At 57.3% G+C, this 13,817-nt stretch overlaps 1 protein-coding gene across 1 annotated transcript; it reads right to left on the reverse strand.

Annotated features, from left to right (window-relative positions):
- Window positions 1–380: 380 nt before the first annotated feature.
- C1s (complement C1s) lies at window positions 381–11,244 on the reverse strand. The gene is given in 15 exon segments (XM_042672479.1): window positions 381–1,279; window positions 1,281–1,850; window positions 1,852–1,905; window positions 1,907–2,034; window positions 2,556–2,630; window positions 3,397–3,524; window positions 4,232–4,314; window positions 4,770–4,885; window positions 5,234–5,387; window positions 5,716–5,915; window positions 7,425–7,550; window positions 8,640–8,817; window positions 9,104–9,311; window positions 10,030–10,102; window positions 11,162–11,244. Coding segments are annotated over 14 exon segments (2,100 nt in total). The 5' UTR covers window positions 10,053–10,102; window positions 11,162–11,244; the 3' UTR covers window positions 381–1,222.
- Between the last annotated feature and the right edge of the window lie 2,573 nt (window positions 11,245–13,817).

Below are 13,817 nucleotides of genomic sequence, written 5' to 3' on the forward strand. Positions count from 1 at the left end.
GAAAATTAAGCCAGGTGTCAGTGGTTTAAGTTTGTAATCCCAGTCACTCAGGAGGTGGAGATCGTGGTTCAAAGCCAGCCAGGATAGGAAAGTCCATAACACTCATCTCCAATGAACCACCAAAAAGTGGGTCGTGGAGCTGTGGTTCAAAGCGGTAGAGCACTAGCCTTGAGCAAAAAAAAAAAACAACAAAACAGTTCAGGACTGCACCCAGGCCCTGAGTTCGAGACCCACGACCAACAAAACAGAGAAAGAAGCTAAACCCCTTGTGTAGCAGGCTGTTGAATACGTGTTGCTTGCTGCCCGGGTCACAATACCATGATCTTCAATCCATTCCTCTGTGGGTCTGAAGGTTTGGGGGAGAATAAGACGCAGCCATGGGGGAAGGGGGTTCTGACTACGGTTTATTGCCAGGAATCGCTGGGAATGATTAGTCACAGGGAATCCCCACAAGATGTAAGGCAAGGAGACAAACACAAAACCATGCCAAGAATTGCTGCAGAACTGAACGAGAAGACAGGCCTTCCCAAGGCCCCCAATACAGCCCAGATCCCTTCCTCTAAGCCAGGCGGGGTGGTATGGACCATCCAGCTGCCTGCGTAGGCGGGGCACTGCCGCTCACGCCTGTAATCCCAGCCACCCAGAGGCGGCTGAGCTCTGAAGAAGGCGGGTTCGAAGCCAGCATGAGTAGGAGCTCCCTGATCTCCAATGAAGCACCCAAACAAAAAGCCACAAAGGGGGAACTTGCGTGGCCCAAGTGGTAGAGCGCCAGCCTTGAGCAGAAAAGAAAAAGGGGCTGGGAAGGTGGCTCAGCCGTAGAGCGCTCGCCTCGCAGGCATCAGGCCCTGGGTTCGATTCCTGGGTGCCCACCTACACTGAAAAAGTCCGGAGGGGCGCTGTGGCTCAGGCGGTAGAGCGCCAGCCTTGAACTGCAGCAGCTCAGGGACAGCAGCCTGGGCCCTGACTTCAAACCGCGGGGGTGACGCTCTCCACCCCGCCATGCACTGATTGGTGGACATTGCTTCGATGATTTGCATGTGGAGGGGGGAGGCTGGCACCTCATTGGTCGTCGCTGGTGAGTCGGTGATTTGCATGGGGAGGGAGAGGCTGGCACCTCATTGGTCGTCGCGGGTGAGTCGGTGATTTGCATGTGAGCGGGGAGGCTGGCACCTCATTGGTCGTCAGCGGTGATGATTTGCATGAGGCGGGGAAGGCTGGCACCTCATTGGTCGTCGTCGGCGACGTCGTTCTCCTGCATCGTCTTCAGGATCCAGTCGAGGGTAGCGGCTGACTTTGGTGTAGACGCCGTAGGTGCCGCACTTCTTGCCCCAGGACACCAGGCCGGCCACGTAGAACCTGGGGTTGTCGTCGTCGCGGTGCTGGGGGTCGCGGACGGCCAGGGCGCCGCCGCTGTCGCCCTGGCAGCTGTCCACGCCCGGCTCCCCGGCGCAGAGCATGTTGTCGGTGAACGCGTAGACGCCGCCGTCGGCCTGGGCCGCGGCCTGGCGGCAGCGCTGCGCGGGCACCACGGGCACCACGGCCGCGCGGAGCGTCAGCGCGCGCTCCCGCCTCTCCGTGCCGCCCCAGCCCGAGATGAGGCCCACGTCCCCCGCCGACGGCGTGTAGGCCTCGGAGCGGCCCGGGAGGCAGATCGGGCCCACCGCGGGCCCCATCTCCACGGGGTCGCGGAGCTGCAGCAGGGCGATGTCGTGGTCGAAGTCGCGGCGCGCGTCGGGCTCGAGGCCGGCCTTCCAGCCCGGGTGCAGGAACACGCGCCGCGGCCGCAGCGCCTGCGCCCGGCGCAGGTCGGCCGAGCGCGCCGACGCGGAGCCCGCGAAGGCGGCGGGCGGGGGCGGCGCCGTCCACCGCGTGCGCCGCCGTCAGCACCCAGCGCGCCGCCACCAAGCGCGCCGCCCGCCCACGTGGCCGCGTCGCGCAGGAACACCTGCCACGGGACCTGCGCCGCCTCCGCCGCGCGGCCCCCGAAGATCCGCTGCTGCGCCGCCGCCCACGGCTTCCGGGGCACCCCGCACACTGCGGGGGGGGGGGGGGACCGGCCCGTGAGGAGGGGCCCGGATGCAGGCCGCCCCCCCCCCCGGCTCCACCCACAGGGGCCGGGCCCTCGAACCCGGGGCCTGGCGCTGTCCCCGCGCTGGTGCGCTCGGCCACAGCTCCATGGCCAGCGTGTTGCAGATCAGAGGTGGCTCAGGGGCACAGCGCTCGCCTGGCACGCGCGCACACACATGCACGCACGCGCACACGCACGCACATGCACGCACATGCACGCGCGCGCACACATGCACGCGCGCACATGCACGCTCGCACACATATACACACATGCGCGCGCGCACATACGCACACACATGCGTGCACACACGCGCACATGCACGCTCGCACACACATGCACATACACACATGCGCGCGCACACATACGCACACACATGTGCGCACACATACACGCGCACACAATGCACACACACATACAGCACACACACACATACGCACGCACACCCCATGCAGGAGTGACAATGCTCCCCCCCCAGCGCCCCCATTACCTGGAACACACTCCGGCAACTCGGCGCCCAGCACCTCGTTCACCCAGCTCCCATTACCCGAGCAGCGGTACAGGCCTGAAACCACACGGGCGCGGTCACAGGCCGCCGCCCCCCGCCCCCGCCTCCCCCCCCTCCTTCCGCCTTCCACCCCCCCCCCCCCCCGCCTTCACCCCCCCCCCCCGCTCCTTCCGCCTCCCCCCCCTCCTTCCGCCTTCCCCCCCCCCCCGCCTTCCCCCCCCCCCCGCCCTCCCCCCCCCCCCTCCCCCCGCCTCCCCCCCCGCCTTCACTCTGGGTCTGATCTGAGTGGAATCAAAGCCGCCAGAGGAAGTGCAGCCGTGGCTCAAGGGGTGGAACGCCGGCGGGAGCGCAGCGAGAGCGTGAGGCCCTGAGTTCAAGTCTCCTGCTGACAGGGAGCAAGAAGGGAGAGAGAGAAGGAAGGAAGGAGGAAGGAAGTATTTGGGGGAGCGAAGAGAAAGAAAATGAGGAAGGAAGAAGGGAAGATGGAAGGAGGGAGGGGAGAAGGAAATAAAAATGAAGTGGAGGAAGGAAGGAAAAGGGAGGGGAGGAGGAGGAGGAGGGGGGGAGGGGGAGGAGGAGGGGGGGAGGGGGAGGAGGAGGGGGGGAGGGGGAGGAGGAGGGGTGGGGGAGGAGGAGGAGGGGAGGGGGAGGAGGAGGAGGGGGAGGGAAGCTCTAAGCATTACATCGGATCATCGCTCCACCTCTTGAGCCACAGCGCCACTTCCGGCTTTTTGCTGGTCCACTGGCTACACAGTCCCCCGGCCTTTCCTGCCCGGGCTGGCCTCGAACCGCGATCCTCAGGCCCCGGGACGGCCTCGCCTACCCGCCCCGTCGGGCTCCATGCTGTAGTAGGGCTCCACGCACGAGTACCGCGCCACGGCGCCGAACGACGTGTCCTCGGGCTCCGCCACCCGGCCGTGCTCCAGGGGCGCCGGGGGCCCGCAGTCACGGCTGCGGGGGACAGGGGCAGGGGTCACCCCGAGGCCCGGCCTGGGACGGCCAGGAGCCGCCCAGGACCACCAGAAGCTTCTGGAAGCCTGGATTGCCGGCCTGCCCTCTTCCCCAATCCCTCCTTCCCTCCTTCCTTCCTTCCTTCCTTCCTTCTGTCCTCTTTTATTTATTCATTCGTTTCCTTCCTTCCTTTTTTTCCTTTTCTTCCTTCCTTCCCCCCAATCCTTCCTTCCTTTGTTCCTTTCTCTTCCCTGTCTTCCTCCCTTCTTTTCTTTCTCTCTTCCCTTCCCTGGGACTTGAACTCAGGGCCACCCTCTCTCACTGGGCATTTTCCCCTCAAGGCTGGTGCTCTACCCCTTGAGCCACACCTCCACTTTCAGCATTTTGCGGCCTCCTTGGAGACAGGAGAGGCTCACAGACTTTTCTGCCCTGGTTGGCTTTGAACTGCGACCCTCAACATCTCAGCTCCTGAGTCACTGGGATTACAGGCATGAGCCACAGCACTCGGCAGCCTCTTTGGACCAGGTCAGGGCGGGGTCTCCACCTCCTTCATGGCCAGCACCCCTCAAATAGCCCGACTTACCCCCTCTCACGAGCCTAAAATGTCCCCGCGCATGCGAATGTTAACATATTGATCTTTTCTTATTTTTTTTTTCCAGCTCCCCTTGGGAGGAAAAGTCATCAAAGCGCTGGCTTTGAAGAGACACGTACGCTGACACACCAGATCGGGGCTGCTCCACCGCCCATCGCTTTGACAAGAAGAATAGAAAAACGTTGAGCCCACACTGCCCTGGAAACACAGCGAGGCGTCGTTAATTCATTCACAAAAAGACAAACATGAAAAAAGCAACCACCAATGAGATTGAAGCGGGGGGCTCCCGCCTGTCATCCTAGCTGCTCAGGAGGCTGAGATCTGAGGATCACAGTTCGAGGCCAGCCCAGGGAGGAAAGGCTGTTTTTGTGTTTTGTGTGTGTGTTTTTCGTTTGCTTGTTTTTTGTCGGTCTGGGTCTTGAATTCAGGGCCTGGGCGCTGTCCCCTCAGCTCTTCAGCTCCAGGCTGGCTGGCGTTCTACCTCTTGAGCCACAGCGCCACTTCTGGTTTTCTGGTGGTTCCTTGGAGATCAGAGTCTCACGGACTTTCCTGCCCGGGCTGGCTTTGAACTGCGATCCTCTAGATCTCAGCCTCCTGTGTAGTTAGGATGACAGGCGGGAGCCACTGGAGTCTGGCTAGAATAATATTTTTACCTGCACAATTTCGAATCCATCCACACAGGAGATTTTCACCACATCTTTGAACACATATTTGGCTTTTTCCGGCTCCCATATGGAATTGGCTTTGACGTCTTTGGGACATGGGATGGCTTGGGAAAAAAAAAAAAAAAAAAAACAGAAGTGAAACTTCACTACATTACCAGGGAACACTGTCTTCTGGCTCAGTCTCAAACCTCCCACTTGGCCTCAGTTCCCAGACTAACATCTTATCATTCTTGCTCACCACGGGTGCTTTACCGCTTGATCCACGCCCCCAGTCCAGGTTTTTGCTGAATAAGCAGAGCCAGAAATCCCTCAGACTTTCCTACCTGGGCTGGCTTGGAACCTTGATCCTCAGATCTCCTGAGTCGCTAGGATGACAGGCGGAGCCACCAGGGTGCCAACCACTCTACCTATACATTGTTCCAGAGCTTTTGGGACAATGAGAGGTCACTCACGGTCACCATGATAGCGAAGCTTCCAGCCTTTGCTCTCTCCTGTGAGGTCAGTTTGAAAGATGACATCCAGAGTATTACTTCCGGTCTCGATCACCAGAGGCCCAGGAAACCCATGACCGCAGTAAGGACCGTATTGTTGTTTTCTTGACACAAACTGAGAGAGAGAGAGACAGCTGATATTGTTAAGTGAGAACCTACTAGAAGGAAATAAAAAGGCTAAGCCGGGCTCTGTGGCTCCCGCCTGTCATCCCAGCGACTCAGGAGGCTGAGATCTGAGCATCTTGGTTCAAGGCCAGCCTGGACAGGAAAATCCATGGGCCTCGTCTCTCCCATTTACCAGCAAAAAAGCCAGAAGGGGAGCAGTGGCTCAAGTGGTGGAGCACCGGCCTTGAATGAAATAGCTCAGGGGCAGCGTCCAGGCCCTGAGTTCGAGTCCTGGGACTGACACAAAAGATCAAAGAAGTGGCTCGTCCATCACCCACCACTAAATTGTCCTGGCATCTCCCGTCGGCGTCGGCGGGCTCCACGTCGAAGTCTTCTCTCCTCATGGTCACCACTACCTGGAAGCCCTCCTCCAGCTCAATCCGGTACTCACACCTGGAGTTCTCGGGGTACGTACTGGGATAATTGGGGCTCGTGATCTCCCCCTCCAGGGCTGTGAACACGTCCCCCGTGCAATTGACTAGAGAGAAAGAAAAGCAGGAAGAGGACATAAGGTGAGCCGTGTTCTGTTATCTCTTCTGGAGGCTGAGATGTGAGGATCTGAGTTCAAGGCCCGCCCAGGCAGGAAAGTCTGTGATCTTCTTATTTCTCATGGACCAACAAAGAGCTGGACGTGGAGCTGGATCTCTCAGTGGTAGAGCGTCAGCCTTGAAAAAGAACAGGCCCTGAGTTCAAGTCCCAGCAATGGCGTGAAATGAATACGAAATAAAGAAAGACAAAAGGAAGTAAATGAACTGCTGGATTGGCTGTCTGTTCTCTGACCGCCATGCTTCTTTGGAGAGCTATCCCATGGGAAGAAGCCCACTGGGTTTCCATCATCTGGGTTAAGATGGTGGCGTTCACGGTCACGAACGGCCCCAGGCATCTCTGTCTCTCCTCCAGCTACTCATGGGCCCTGGGAGCTGGTGCTGTGTGGATTGGATCTAAAGTGTCTCCTGAAATCTAAGGGGCCTGTGGTACAATTGAGAAGTGGTTAAAAACCTCCAGGGGGGTGGAGCCTAGCGGGAGCAAGTTAGGCCACTGGGGGTGTGGCCTAGCAGGAGGGAGTTAGATCATCAGGAGCATGGTCTAGCAGGAGGAAGTTAGGTGGAAGTTAGGCCACTGGGGCGGGGCCTAGCAGGAGGAAGTTAGGTTATTGGGGGCGTGTTCTCCGGACACTTCCTTCCTTTCTTTTGCTTCTGGGCTGTGGATGTCAGCCAGGACACACTGTACGGCCCAAGCTCAAGGCGGGGACTCACCACCAATGACCTGAGTGCCTCCCGCTAGGCCCCGCCCCTTCCTCTCCCTCTCTGTCTCTCCCTCCTGCCCCTTCCTTTTTTGCTTGCCTCTCTCCCTCTCCCTCCCTCTGTCTGTCTGTCTGTCTCTCCCCCTGCTTTCTGGCCACCCTGAGGCGCACAATTCTCTCCACCATGCACCCCACCATGATGCTCTCCCTCTCCACGAGGCCCCCCCGCAATGGGATGGGCTACAACCCGGAACCCCTATCCCCAAAACCAGCATCCCGCCTTGGCTGCTGTCTCTGTGCTATTTCATCGCAATCCTGGAAATCTGACAGACACAGCGACCCCCTCCTCCCCTCCTGCGGCTCCCCTGGAGTTTTTGGGGTAACGGAGCAAATGGTGGGAGAAAAAGCAGGCTTTTCTGTCCATCCCACATACCTCCGTCTTGTATATTGCTCTTTCTTGGAATCATTTGCTTTTTATATGGCTTTTTTTAATATGCTGTTATTGTTTGTTTGTTGTGCCAGTCCTGGGGCTTGAACTCAGAGCCTAGGCGCTGTCCCTGAGCTGCTTTTGCTCAAGGCGAGCGCTCTACCACTTGAGCCACAGCGCCATTTCCGGTTTTCTGGTGGTTCATTGGGAGAAGAGGCTCATGGACTTTCCTGCCCGGGCTGGCCTCCAAGCACGATCCTCAGACCTCAGCCTCCTGCGTAGCTGGGGTGAACGGATGCAGACCACACGGGGCTCACCTCCACAGTTCCTCATGTCATCGTAGAGGAAGTATTCCGGGGGACAAGAGCAGAAGTAGCCACCTATGAAGTTGTTGCAAAAGTGACTGCAAGGGACATCCAAAAACTCCGTGCACTCGTCCACGTCTACACGAAAAACAGCAGAGAGAGAGAGGTTGAGGACAAAAGACTTGAGATGAGCCCCGAACTAAAATCAGTTTAAGAGTCAGGAAATGTAGCAAAGACTTATTGCTGGACGCTCTTCACCGAGTCAGGTGCTGTGGCTCCCGCCTAGCATCCCAGCTACTCAGGAGGCTGAGATCTGAGGATCGTGGTGCAAGGCCAGCCTGGGTAGGAAAGTCTGAAAGACTCTGATCTCCAATGAACCACCAGAAAACTAGAAGTGGCGCTGTGGCTCAAGTGGTAGAGCGCCAGCCTTGAGCTGAAGAGCTGAGGGACAGCGCGCAGGCCCTGAGTTCAAACCTCAGTACCACCTCAAAACAACATACACACAAAAAGATAGTGGCTTCATTTGTTTTGACTTCCCTTGGTTTTTGTTGTTGTTTTGTCTTGTTTTTGTTAGTTCTGGGGCTTCACCTCAGGGCCTGGGCGCTGTCCCTCAGCTCTTCAGCTCAAGGCTGGCGCTCTACCACTTGAACCACAGCGCCACTTCCAGCTTTTTCTGTTTAGGTGGTACTGAGGACTCGAACCCAGGGCTTCACGCATGCTAGGCAAGCACTCTACCACTGAGCACCTTCCCTTCCTTGCGTTCTTATGGAGATAAAAATAACTACCTCATAGGAATGAGTTCAGCATGATGCTACTATAACTCCAGTTCCTGCCACCAGGCTCAATTCATAGTGGATCTCAGTACATTGCTGTTTATTATTCTACCATTTATTACTACCATCACCATCATCATCATCATCATCAACATTATCATGAAGATACAATTCTATGTTGGAACCTCACAACGACAATTCCTGGAAGGAGCCAGGCCAAGTCAATACATCATGGGCGTTTCTCCTGTATGCGTGCAGTTGCACATGCCTGTAATCCCAGCACCTCAGAGACAAGGAGGAGAGGGAATCACAGGATTGAGCGCCAACCTGGGCTCCACAGCAAAGCCCCGTCTCACACCAACACACCATCTGCTCACTTAATGTAGTGCGTTCTATCTTTCCACTCCCGACCTCCGCTGGACCGGTAGGTGGGGGCAGATGTGGCATCTCTTACCCACGGCCACGTAGTAAGCGGCAAATCCTGTAAATCGCTCTTCATTGGAGAAGTCCGACTTGAAGGTCACCTGGAGTTTATTGTAGGGGACCCGGAATTCTGCCACAATGGGGGAGTCGGCACTCTTTCTGGGTCTCTGTCCACAGAGCTTCCCTTCTTGGATTCCTCCAGACAGTATCTACAGAGGAGCATTCAAAAGAAGTCAGGAAGGCCGGGCACCGGCGCTCCTGCCTGTAATCCCAGCGACTGGGGAGGCTGAGATAGGCGGATCGCAGTCCGCCCAATGCCACGGGTGGCAGGAAAGCCCTTGAGACTCTCATCTCCAATGAGCCAGCAAAAAGCCAGAAGTGGAGGTGTGGATCAAGTGGTAGAGCACCAGCCTTGAGCATAAAGCAGTTCAGGGACGGCGCCCAGGCCCCCTGAAGTTGCAGCCCCGCACCCCTCTTCCTGGGTGTATAATATACCTGCACGAAGTCATACTCGCAGTTTTCAGACAGCTCGAGGTCCAGGTGGGTGAAGTAGAGGTGAACACCGAACCCCTCGGGAACTTCTATGTGCCAGGATGTGTCCACCTCGTTGGGGTACGCCTGGGGATAGTTGGGGGACAGGATCTCTCCATACATGGGGAGTCCCGCATTCACCCAGGTGAACACAGAAAACAGAGCGATGCACCTGGGGGGAGGGGGAGATGGTACAATGAGCCCCCAAGAACCTGGTGGAGAAATGGCAGATGGAAAGGATCGGGCCAGGGGCGTGGGGGGGTGGCGCTGTCCCTCAGCTCTTCAGCTCAAGGCGGGCGCTCTACCCCTTGAACCACAGCGCCACTTCCCGTTTTCTGGTGGTTTATGGGAGATCAGAGTCTCCTGGGCTTTCCTGCCCGGGCTGGCTTTGAACCTCCATCCTCAGATCTCAGCCTCCTGAGTAACTAGGATGACAGGCGTGAGCCACCAGGGCCTGGCTCACGCTGCATTTTCAAGTCACAGCTGGCGCTCTACCACTTGAAACATGCCTCCAGCCTTAGGTGCGAGTTTTCAAAAGGCCTACACCCAAGCCAGGCCTTCGCCGGCTGGCACCCAGCATCCTAGCTACTCAGACATTTGAAAGTAGCTTTGGCAGGAAGGCCCAAGGGACTCCATCTTCGATTAAACCACCAAAAAGCTGGACTGGAGGCCTGGGCCAAGTGGTAGAGCCCCCCGCTGTGAGTGGCAAAAATCAGGCAAGAATGAAAGTCTGTGAGTTCAAGTCCCAGTATTGGGACCCCCTTCCCCACCTCCCCATCCCCCCCCAAAAAAAGGCCTAGAACAAAGCAAGAGCCCCCCAAGATTGGAGCCCCAGTCTTGAGAAGCAGGGAAGGGAGTTGGTGCGTGATCTCGGAGCGCTGAGCACTTACCACGTTTCTAGAGAAGCGTCCATGGCTCCAGGCTGACTCTTGGCGCCTCTTGATGGCCCCCCGCACCAGACACCTGCAAGGGATTCCTCTCTGTGACACCTTCATGAGAACCACACGTAGCTTCCGGCCACGCGGGCTGAACACGTGTCCCCCACTCCCCCCACGCCTCCCAGATCTTTCTCCCCAAGGAGTCTCATGTTTCTCTTGTTGTCTGTGTCTGTGCTAGGGCTGGAACTCAGGGCCTGGCACTGTCTCTGAGCTTTTGTGCTCCAGGCGGGTGCTCTACCACTTGAGCCACAGCTCCACTTCCGGCTTTTTGCTGCGTCCTTGGAGATAAAGAGTCTCACAGGCTTTCCTGCTCAGGCTGGCTTTGAACCGTGATCCTCATATTGAGCTCAGCCTCCTGAGAAGCTGGGATGACAGGCGGGAGCCACCGACTGTTTTAATTCATTACAATCACACAGCACTGGTTTTGGGGAGGGTTTTCATTTTTGTTTTTTGCCATTCCTGGGGCTTGAACTCAGGGCCTGGGCGCTGTCCCTGAGCTTCTTTGGCTCAAGGCTGGCACTCTACCCCTTGAGCCACAGCGCCACTTCCGGCTTTTTTCTGTGTCTGTGGTGCTGAGGAATCGAACCCGGGGCCTCAGGCATGCAAGCCGAGCGCTCTACCACTGAGCCACCTGCCCAGCCCCGAGACAGCACTCTTGATTATGCTCTTTCTGGCTGCTTGTCTTGGTATCTCAGAGGCCTAAGAGAAGAATTCCCTTCTTCAGAGACAGGAGGGCGGAGGAGAGGAATGGAGGGGAGAGGGGGAGGAAAGAAGGAAGGGAAGGAGGGAGGGACTCTGAGAAAAGGGACAACTGAGAAACTCTTACCATCCCATGAATCAGCGAAAAGCTGACACGGAGCTGTGGCTCAAGTGGTAGAGCACCAGCCTTGAGCCGAAAAAGCTAAGGGACAGCGCCCAGGTCCTGGGTTCAAGTGCCAGCTACCAACACGCACTAATAATAACAGCAATGCTGAAACATTCTCTTTCTGATCCTCCATCTTGGCCTCCAGCCTTGCTCTCTGAGGCTCTGGGCCTTTCCTTCGCCTTCTAGAAAGACTCTGAGCTTTATTTATTAAGCTTTTACCTTTCGCCGAGGAAGGGCCAGTACTTCAGTCCTCTGTTCCAGCCCTGGGCATGCTGAGAAGCCCCGGGGGTGGCTGGGAGGGGCGGGGCGGGGCCTGCAAGGCTCCACCCACTCTGCTGGCCCGCCTCTGTCCCCAGCTCTTTTCCCTCCAGTGAATGTGGCTGGCTAACCCCCCCCCCCCCCCCAGCCAACCAGTCAGCCTTGATCTTGAGTTCCCCCTGCTGTTAGAACAAGAACTTTGTGGGTGATTTTCCCCTCACACCCCCGCAAGCCTGAGATAGTTTCACCCACCAAGCCAAAAGACAGGGAACACACGAATGGGGAATTTAACCAATTGCCCAATTCTTGTTCTTGAGCCAAGGGTGTGTGTCGAAGTTTTCCCAGAAATCTGGTGATTTGTAGGAAAGAGAGAGAGAGAGAGAGAGAATTGATAGGAAGAGAGAAAAAGCCAAATGCACAAAGTCCACCCCTAGCTCGGAGCTGGGAGCTGATGCCTGTAATCCCAGCTACTCAGGAGACTGAGATCTGAGGATCGTGGTTCAAAGCCAGCCTGGGCAGGAAAATCCATGAGACTCTTATCTCCAAAGAACTACCAAAAAGCAGAAGTGGTGCTGTGGCTCAAGTGGCAGAGCGCTCACCTTGAGCTGAAGAGCTCGGGGACAGCGCCCAGGCCCGGAGTTCAAGCCCCACCACTGATCAAAAAAAAAAAAAAAAGGGAAACAACTGCTTGTTTTCCCAGACTGTGGGGAGTTCAGAACTGCAGGAAGATGGTAGTTTGAGGCCAGGCTTTATATAAGCATAGCAACACCCTACCTTCACCAGTAGTTGAGTGTGGTGGTACATACCTATAATCCCAGCCACCGAGGAAACCTAACTCCAACGATCAAGTCCGCAGTGGTGGCTCACGCTTGTCATCCCAGCTACTCAGGAGGTTGAGGTCTGAGAATTACGGTTCAAAGTCAGCCTGGGTAGGAAAGTTCAAGACCATTATGACTGGGCTGGGAAGAGTCTCTCAAACTTTCCTGCCTGGGCTGGCCTTGAACCACGATCCTCAGATCTCAGCCTCCTGAGAAGCTGGGATGACAGACGGGAGCCACTGGTGCTGGGCTTCCATGAGAATCTTGTCTCTAATGAACCACTCAAAACTTGGTAGTGGCGCTGTGGCTCAGGTGGTACAGTGCCAGCCTTGAGTAAAAAAGAGGCTCAGGGACTGCGCCCAAAGAGTCACACACGGCTCCTCTGGCTGACCCCGAATGGCCTGCTTGGTCATCTTCATTACAGTGCTAAATGGGGCTCGAACTCAGGGCCTGGGCGCTGTCCCGGAGCTTCAGTGACTCAAGGCTGGCGCTCTCCCACTCTAGCCACGGCTCCACGATGGGCATTTTGCTGGTTTGGTGGAGAAGAGAGTCTCACAGACTTCCCTGCCCGGGCTGGCTTCGAACTGCGATCCTCAGATCTCAGCTTCAACTCTGCACAGGTCGAGGCCATTGACTCCAATGTCAGACGGGTCACTGGGATCCTCCAGCCAGGCTCCACCCAGCCAGGGACTCCAGGACACGCTGGACGTGGGCGGAGCCTTCGGTGGGCGGGGTCTCCAGTGGGTGGAGCCTTCGGTGGGTGGGGCCTAGGAAAGAAGTTGGGTGATTTGAGGCGTGGTCCCCGAATGGGTGGGGGATTTTGTGGGTGGAGCTTAGGGAGGGACTTACGTTAGGGGCGTGGCTTTACATGGGTGGAACCTCCCGTGGGTGGGGCTAAGAAATGTGCTTGGAGGTGGGGGCTTCAGTGGGTGGAGCCTTCGATGGGTGGGGCTTTTGGTAGGTGGGGCCTAGGAAAAATTAGGTGATTGGATCCCCTAGTGGGTGGGGGATTTAGTGGGTGGAGCCTAGGGAGGGACTTGTTAGGGGCGTGGCTTTATTGGGTGGGGTCTTCAGGGGGTGTGGCTAGGGAAGAAATTTGTGCTTGGAGGTGTGGACCTCAGTGGGTGGAGCCGTCGGTGGGTGGAGCCTTTGGTGGGTGGTGTTTCCAGTGGGTGGGGCTAAGAAATGTGCTTGGAGGTGTGGACTTCAGCGGGTGGGTGGAGCCTAGGAAATAAATTAGGTGATTAGGGGCGTGGTCCCACAGTGGGTGGGGCCTAGGGAGGGAATTGAGTGTGGCTTTATGTGGGTGGGGCCTTCAGTGGGTGGGGCCTAGGGAAGAAATTATGAGATTGGAGGCATGGCCCCCCCAGTGGGTGGGGCCTCCAGTGGGTGGAGCTTTAGTGGGTGGGGCCTAGGGAGACTCATGCCATTAGAGGCCAATCTTCCCCTGGCTGCAGCCTTCAGTGGGTGGGGCTAGGGAAGGAATGGTGTGCTTGGGGCGTGGCCCTCAGTGGGTGGGGCCTTCTGGAGTGGGGGCGTGGCTTTTCATGGGTGGAGCTTTCAGTGGGTGGGGCCTAGGGGCAGAAGTTAGGTCATTGGGGGCGTGGCCTTGAGAAGGTAGGACCCTGACCCTGTCTTTTGTGGCCTGGCCACGATAAAGTGCTCTCTCCTGCCCGGCGCTCCAGCCCTGGTGTCCTGACTTACCACAGGACCCTGTGCCCATGAACTGGCACCTGTGAAATCATCAGCCAGGATAATTCTCTTGTTTTTCTTTTTTGCCAATCCTGGGGCTTGAACTC

This window comes from Dipodomys spectabilis, unplaced genomic scaffold (genome assembly GCF_019054845.1).
Source record: "Dipodomys spectabilis isolate Male_0828 unplaced genomic scaffold, ASM1905484v1 ptg000713l, whole genome shotgun sequence".
Lineage (NCBI taxonomy): Eukaryota > Metazoa > Chordata > Mammalia > Rodentia > Heteromyidae > Dipodomys > Dipodomys spectabilis.